The 8,364-nt window shown below is 40.2% G+C and overlaps 2 protein-coding genes across 2 annotated transcripts in view; one reads left to right on the forward strand and one right to left on the reverse strand.

Moving 5' to 3' along the window:
- FAM69A (family with sequence similarity 69 member A) overlaps nt 1-5,875 on the forward strand; it is a 111,892-nt gene extending 106,017 nt beyond the window's left edge. Inside the window, exons 3-5 of the mRNA XM_003784152.3 lie at nt 670-777; nt 3,667-3,843; nt 4,780-5,875. Coding sequence (XP_003784200.1) covers nt 670-777; nt 3,667-3,843; nt 4,780-5,592 — 1,098 coding nt within the window. The 3' untranslated portion in view covers nt 5,593-5,875. The remainder of the gene's footprint in view (nt 1-669; nt 778-3,666; nt 3,844-4,779) is intronic.
- A 1,927-nt stretch (nt 5,876-7,802) lies between these two features.
- RPL5 (ribosomal protein L5) overlaps nt 7,803-8,364 on the reverse strand; it is a 13,798-nt gene continuing 13,236 nt past the window's right edge. The window contains exon 8 of the mRNA XM_012801618.2: nt 7,803-7,964. Coding sequence (XP_012657072.1) covers nt 7,865-7,964 — 100 coding nt within the window. The 3' untranslated portion in view covers nt 7,803-7,864. The remainder of the gene's footprint in view (nt 7,965-8,364) is intronic.

Genomic DNA, 8,364 nt, shown 5'->3' on the forward strand with positions numbered 1-8,364 from the left:
AAAAAAAAAAAAAAAAAAAACCCAGCATATCTCTGGGCTCTGGTGGAAGCTTCATGATTTTGACAGGTCCTCCTCATTTCTTGGGCCTAGAGTAACACCAGTACCTTAATTTTATCAAAGAGTTTATGGGATTTTGGGCCTTATTTTCTTGTTCTTTGGGTGATCCCAAGAATGACAAGATGGCAGAGGTAGCTTGATTTTGTTATTTTAAATTATTTTGTTATTTTTTTTTAATACTTGTTACTTTTTGTTTATTTATTTATTTATTGCATTTTTTGGCTGGGGCTATGTTTGAACCCACCACCTCTGGCATATGGGGCTGGCGCCTTACTCCTTTGAGCCACAGGCGCCTCCCTATTTTGTTATTTTAAACTTTATTCAGCCATTTTAAAACAGAGTACCTCTAGGGACCATAGCACCTCAGACCGTGTTAAGTGGAAAAATAGTTTCAAACTTCTTTGCACACCCCAGTAGCAACAAGCTCTGTCATCATCACAGAGCTGGTAAGTAACAGAACTGGATTCAAATTCAGGTCTGTCTGACTCCAAAGCCTGAGTTCTTTTCATTATAGAACTTTTCTTAAAGGACACATATTTCTTTATGGATCTTTCTTATGTTTCTTCTTATGACCTTTTCTGTTAACTACTTTTTTATTTTCTGGTTTTTTAGTGTGACAAGTACAAGACTGGAGTTATTGATGGGCCTGCATGTAATAGCCTTTGTGTTACCGAAACTCTTTACTTTGGAAAATGCTTATCCACCAAGCCCAACAATCAGGTACGGACATCATAAGTAAACGTTCGAGAATTACAACATACTCTAATTTCACCTTAACTTAAAGGCATTGTTAAAATAATTTTTGAACCAGAGTTTGGGACATTATATGTGTTTCAGTTTTGTATGCTTTGATTTTAGTTACTAGGAATACAATGTTGATTAACAAGATAACTTTCCTCATGGACTTTACATTATCCTAGAGGGATAGGAGGCACAGTTGATAGGCAAATAAATAAAATAATTATAGAATATGTTTGTTCTACATAAGAGATAGACACCCAGGGGAAACCGGTAGAGAACTGCAGGGTCAGTGATGGTAGAGATGTGCGTAAGAGGAGGGGATCAGACCAGACCTTTCTGAGATAACATATGAGTTCATACCTGAGTAAGGAATTAATCTACAAGCACAGGCAGAGGACAGGATGAGCTAAATCACAAAAGAACTACAAACAACAGATAAACCAAATAAAAAAAATTTCTATCTCATCTTTCAAAGAAGTAAAACACTGGGATATTATTGGATTAGCAGAAAATACAACAAAACATTCTTGGGCGGTGGAAAATTGCATTTGTATGTTCATCTGATCATTTCCTTATTTTCCAATATGAATGGGCATTATTCTTACAGAGATTTAAAATAATGTTTAAGTTGACAATACTAATCATGTTTGTGAGGATTTCTGAAACAGAGTCCAAAGTATGAGAATGTCTGCTGCAGGCCAGGCCATGTTGGAGGCATCAAGAGAGCATGGGCAATGGGACAGATACTACATAAAACCTCTGGCCTATGTTGTGTGCCTTATGTTCTAATGTGAGAGAGGACAGGTAATAATAAGACAGGCTCAGCACCCGCGGCACAGTGGTTAAGGCACCAGCCATATGCACCAAGGCTGGCAGGTTCCAGCGTGGTCAGGGCCAGCTAAACAACGACAACTGCAACAAGAAAATAGCCAGGTGTTGTGGCAGACATCTGTAGTCCCAGCTACTTGGGAGCCTAAGGCAAGAGAATCACTTAAGCCCAAGAGATTGAGGTTGCTGTGAGCTGTGACACCACAGCGTTCTACCGAGGGCAACATAATGAGACTCTGTCTCAAAAAAAAAAAAAAAAGAGTTGATAAATAAATAAATTTGATAATTCCAGACAGTGCTAAAACATATGAGGATAATAAAACAGGGTAATGGGTGACCTGCAGGTGGAAGAGAATCTATTTTACATAGGAGTTATGGGGGCAGCACCTGTGGCTCAGTGAGTTGGATGCTGACCCCATATACCCAGGGTGGCAGGTTCGAACCTGACCCTGGCCAAACAAAAAAAATAGCTGGGCATTGTGGCAGACACCTGTAGTCCCAGCTACTCGGGAGACTGAGGCAAGAGAATTACCTAAACCCAAGAGCTGGAGGTTGCTGTAAGCTCTGACACCATAGCACTCTACTGAGGGTGACAAAATGAGACTCTGTCTCTTAAAAAAAAAAAAAAAAAAAAAAGAGTTAGGGCAACATCTGATCTGAGACTTGCATAGAGTGAAGGAGCCAGCTGGGGAGCTGAGAGAGGACATTCAAGGCAGAACCACAAGTAAAGCAGGTCATGAAACAGGTACTAGCGTGGTAGGTTCAAAGAACAGAAAGACTGGCATAGCTGGAACTTAGGAACCAGGGAGTAAGTGGTACAAGATCAACTTGGTGAAGTTCGCGAGGCCAGCTCAAAGGGAGCCTAACAAGCAGCAAAAAGGACTTTGGACTTTATTCTAATTGAATTGGAAATGTATTTGAAAGCCTTGACATAATCTGCTTTGTTTGGATTAATATTATTCATTAACATGATCCTATTTGATTTTTATGTAGAAGTGAGAGGAGGAGCCTACCTGATGGCTAAGGCCATGAGTTCTTTCCAGCATGTTACTTCATGTCTCTGCTTCAGTGTGAAATGACGATAATAATAGTACCTACCTCCAGGGTTGGTACAGGGATTAAAGTAATAAAATAAATTAGCACGCCAGACGCAGTGCCTCACACCTATAATCCTAGCACTCTGGGAAGCCAAGGCAGGCAGATTGCTTGATCTCAGGAGTTCGAGACCAGCCTGAGCAAGAGTGAGACTCCATCTCCACTAAAAATGAGAAACTGAGGGAAGAAGATCACTTGAGCCCAGGAATTTGAGGTTGCTGTGTGCTCCAATGCCACAGCACTCTACCGAGGGTAAAAAACATAACTCTGTCTCAAAAAAAAAAAAAAAATTAGCAAACCATAGGACTTATTAAACACTATATAATATTAGTTTGCTAAATAGCTAGATACTTATTAGTGAGGAAATGGGATTAGGGAAATGGAATATATAGGAACTTTGCTTTTACCTTACATCCTTCTCATTTGACTTGTTAAAATATATCCTCAGGCAGCACTGCTCTTGTAACTTAAAAAAATTAGTTTAAGGGAGGCCCCTGTGGCTCAGTGAGTAGCGCACTGGCCCCATATTCCCAGGGTGGTGGGTTCAGACCTGGCCCTGGCCAAACTGCAACAAAAAAATAGCTGGGTGTTGTAGCAGGTGCCTGTAGTCCCAAGGTACTTAGGAGGCTAAGGCAAGAGAATCATTTAAGCCCAAGAGTTGGAGGTTGCTGTGAGCTGTTATACCACTGCACTACACTGAGGGCGACAAAGTAAGACTCTGTCTCTAAAAAAAAAAAAAAAAAATTAGGTTAAGGAAAAAAAGCTTTGGAGTATGATTTCAAATTTTCAGTTCAAAAATAAAGTACAGTTCCATCTCAATGTTCTAATGCTTGTTTGTGTTTTTTTTGCAATTTTTAGGAGAGGAGGACCCTAAAAATAGAGTGTTTTTGCTTTTTTTAGTGTTTTCTACTCAGTATAATAGATTACTTGTTCTTCCTCGCATAGATGTATTTAGGGATTTGGGATAATCTACCAGGTGTTGTGAAATGTCAGATGGAACAAGCACTTCATCTTGATTTTGGAACTGAATTGGAACCAAGAAAAGAAATAGTGCTCTTTGATAAGCCAACCAGGGGGACTACCGTACAGAAATTCAAAGAAATGGTGTACAGTCTGTTTAAGGTAGGTCTGTCTACACACTTGTTGCTAGAATGAAGTAAAACCTCATCATAAACCCTTAATGTGTTGATGTCCTCTGACCTCCATCAGGGACTCCATCCTGAGGAAGTGATTTAAAGAAAAGAAAAAAAATAAAATACAGCTCAGCACCCATAGCTCAGTGAGTAGGGCGCCAGCCACATACACAGAAGCTGGCAGGTTCAAGCCTGGCCTGGGCCTGCTAAACGACCATGACAACTGCAACCAAAAATAGCCGGGTGTTATGGCAGGCTCCTGTAGTCCCAGACTCAAGTGATTCTCCTGCCTCAGTCTCCAGAGTAGCTGAGACTACAGGTGCCCGCCACAATGTCTGGCTATTTTTAGAGAGAGGGTCTTATTCTGGCTCAGGCTGGTCTCAAACTCATGAGCTCAGGCAATCCACTCGCCTCGGCATCCCAAGTGCTAGGATTACAAGCATGAGCCACCACGCCTGGCCAGAAAATGCTCCATTATTTGAACAATACTACTTGAAGAAAATAATTCTGTTAACATAATAAATACAAAATAGGAGAAAATAATTTTCTATCGACCCTTATTGTAACTTTGATGTAAGCACATTACAGTGCATTTTTGGAAGTTAAATGTATGAATGAAAAAGAATTATTATGTTTATTAATGATAACCAAGGGTTTGAAAGATATAGGAGAGTTAAGAGTGGCCATTTATTTAATAAACAAATTATCTTAAAGATGGTTTTACATGATTTACAAAACACAGTTCTAATTAGTTTCACTAATATTTGGAGATACTACGTTAGGTCCTTTATGGGAATTCAGTAGCAAGATCATTCATTCCTAGCATAGTAGTAATGCCCATAAAGGAACTTGGTATGTTATTATACATAGGTAAACTTGTTATTCATTCCTTTTGTATAAATTAGTGAAATTCTTACCTTGACAGGCAAAGTTGGGTGACCAAGGAAACCTCTCTGAACTGGTTAACCTCATCTTGACAGTGGCAGATGGAGACAAAGATGGCCAGGTTTCCTTGGGAGAAGCCAAGTCAGCATGGGCACTTCTTCAGCTAAATGAATTTCTTCTCATGGTGATACTTCAAGATAAAGAACATACCCCCAAATTAATGGGATTCTGTGGTGATCTCTATGTGATGGAAAGTGTTGAATATACCTCTCTATATGGAATAAGCCTTCCATGGGTCATTGAACTTTTTATTCCATCTGGGTTCAGAAGAAGCATGGATCAGTTGTTCACACCATCATGGCCTAGAAAAGCTAAAATAGCCATAGGACTTCTAGAATTTGTCGAAGATGTTTTCCATGGCCCCTATGGGAATTTCCTCATGTGTGACACTAGTGCCAAAAACCTAGGATATAATGATAAGTACGATTTGAAAATGGTGGATATGAGAAAAATTGTGCCAGAGAGAAACCTGAAAGAACTTATTAAAGATCGTCACTGTGAGTCTGATTTGGACTGTGTCTACGGCACAGATTGCAGAACTAGCTGTGACCAGAGTACGATGAAGTGTACTTCAGAAGTGATACAACCAAACCTGGCAAAAGCTTGTCAGTTACTGAAAGACTACCTACTGCGTGGTGCTCCAAGCGAAATTCGTGAAGAATTAGAAAAGCAGCTTTATTCTTGTATTGCTCTCAAAGTCACAGCAAATCAAATGGAAATGGAACATTCTTTGATACTAAATAACCTAAAAACATTATTATGGAAGAAAATTTCCTACACAAATGACTCCTAGTTCATATGGACATTGTTGCCATTTTAAGAAACTTACCACTTTTAAAGAACAATTTGAACATTTTAAAAAATGACTTCAGAGTCACATCCCTGCCAGTTATACAAAACTCCCTTCCTCTGTTCCTGAGAAGCTATCAACTTAAGTATACATGATTGCGGAAGTAATGGCAAGAGGTGCAGAACCTACAGTTCTTAAAGATCTCATTCCTGCCCTGTTAGAAGCCCTGACCTTTCCCAAATACATTCACGGTGTAATTACACGTATTTTCACTAATGACTTAAAATGCTGTGAAAAGTCTCATTCCATAAACATCAACAGTGAGAGTGATTTTTTAGACTTTACATTACCCAAAATACCATTGCTGGAAACATTGTGTTTGCAATGAAGCTGCTGTTTAAAGAAAATTTATAAATTTACTAATGTCTTAGCATGGTAAAGTTTGCACATTAACAAATTAAGACTGCAAAGCAGGCTAATTAAAATTACTTCTTTATAAATAGATGTTGGGGTAACAGCATGGCTTATTGAATTACAGACTTAGTAACTTGAGATATCAAAATGTTGAACTTCAGAATGTTCTAAGACAATATGCAATAGCAATTTTAGTGGTTGAAACTTAACTTTCCACTACCCCTAAAGATTCAAAGGGTCGGCTTGACACCTGTGGCTCAAGTGGCTAAGGCGCCAGCCACATTCACCTGACCTGGCAGGTTTGAATCCAGCCCTGGCCCACCAATGATGGTTGCAACCAAAAAATAGCCAAGCCTTGGGGCAGGCGCCTGTGATCCCAGCTACTTGGGAGGCGGAGGCAGGAGACTCGCTTGAGCCCAGGAGTTGGAGGTTGCTGTGACCTGTGATGTTACAGCACTCTACCCAGGGTGACAGCTTGAGGCTCTGTCTCAAAAAAAAAAAAAGAAAGATTCAAAGGGTCCATCTGAGTATCAATCAGCCAACAAAACTGATATCCTAAGGACCCAATCCAGATCCACATCTCCTGAATTTGGATTACATGGAAAATAGAAACATTAAGAACAAGATTAAAATCACTGAAGACTTTTTTAGGCGGAGCACAGTTGGTCATGCCTGTAATCCTAGCACTCTGGGAGGCCGAGGCAGGTGGACTGGCTGAGCTCACAAAGGTTCTAGACCAGCCTGAGGCAGAGCGAGACCCTATCTCTAGTAACAGCTGGATGTTGTGGTGAGCACCTATAGTCCCAGCTACTTGGGAGGCTGAGACAAGAGGATCACTTAAGCCCAAGAGTTTGAAGTTGCTGTGAGCTATGATACATGGCACTCCACTGAGTGCAATAAAGTGAGGCTCAGTCTCAAAAAAAAAAAAAACTTCAGTAATAATTTCCCACTTTTATCAGTTATTCCTGTGGGCCAAAAGTTGTTTCTTTTCTTTTTTTTTTTTTTGAGACAACGAGCCTCAAGCTATCCCCCTGGGTAGAGTGCTGTGGCATCACAGCTCACAGCAACCTCCAACTCCTGGGATCAAGCGAGTCTCCTGCCTCAGCCTCCCAAGTAGCTGGGGCCACAGGCGCCCGCCACAATGCCCGGCTATTTTTTGGTTGCAGCCGTCATTGTTGTTTGGCGGGCCAGGCTGGATTTGAACCCGCCAGCTCAGGTGTATGTGGTTGGCGCCTTAGCCACTTGAGCCACAGGCGCCAAGCCCTCTTTCATGTCATTTTCAAATATAGATGTGGCACACAACCTTTCAGCATAAATGAAACTGTAAAATGAACTACCACCTTTAGGAGAAAAACTCCAGAATTTTCTGCTCAGATTTCACCTGGTTAAAGTGAGGGTGTTAATTGAACTTCACCAGATAGCGATCTCAAAACTTAAAGCCATGGATCAACACCAATTTGCTTTATTTAGGATTGTACACTTTGAAGGTACTTTCTCTTCCCACTGATCATCTGATTATAATAAATGGATGGAAGAAGTATCTCCTAGTGATGGCTGGTCTGTTGCTTGCCAGATATTTAAGGAGAGTTGCACATCTTACAGTGTGAGGAGTAAAACCTCCTGTCAGGGAAAACAGCAGCTCAGGTATTTGTGAACTGTGTTGGATACATACAAGGTAACTTTTTCTGGAAAAGCTTTACTTATTTTCCTTGAGGATAAAACCTGCCAACTCCTTTGCCTTTATAAAATAGTTTAGGACATTTCCTACAGTTTCACAACACTAAGAACTTAATACAGAAAGTTGCTTAATGAATAAGTTTATTGTTTTAAATCAAGAAATATTCATATAAAATTGGTTGGTTTAGCTTTCAGCAGCCCGCTCCTGAGCTCTAAGGAAGCTTGCCTTCTTTTGAGCTACCCGATCTTTCTTCTGGGCAAGGGACATTTTGGGACGGTTCCATCTATAAAACAAAAAATAACAATATGCTTTTTAAAACTGTAACTAAAGAGAATACATGAAAACTACAGATGGAGGTTAAGTAATCCAAGTTCTAATACATATTACTTATTTTAATTAAGCTAACTTTGCAAACCCCAACTTCCATGATGTCCTATCACCCACAGGGACAAAAATCAAACCAACTTCTGGGTATTTACCCAAAATATTTGAAAATCAGTTTGTTGAAGAGATCTACACTCCCCTGTCCATTGCAAAACTACTCGTAATAAATAGCAAAAAGGCAGGGCGAGGTGGCTCACAGGTTTGACACCAGCCTGAGGACAAAAGCGAGACCCCATCTCTGCTAAAAATAGAAAAAAATGAGGCAAGAGGATTGTTTCAGCCCAAGAGTTGGAGGTTGC

This window comes from Otolemur garnettii, unplaced genomic scaffold (assembly GCF_000181295.1).
Source record: "Otolemur garnettii isolate 467f Iridium unplaced genomic scaffold, OtoGar3 scaffold00010, whole genome shotgun sequence".
Taxonomy (NCBI): domain Eukaryota; kingdom Metazoa; phylum Chordata; class Mammalia; order Primates; family Galagidae; genus Otolemur; species Otolemur garnettii.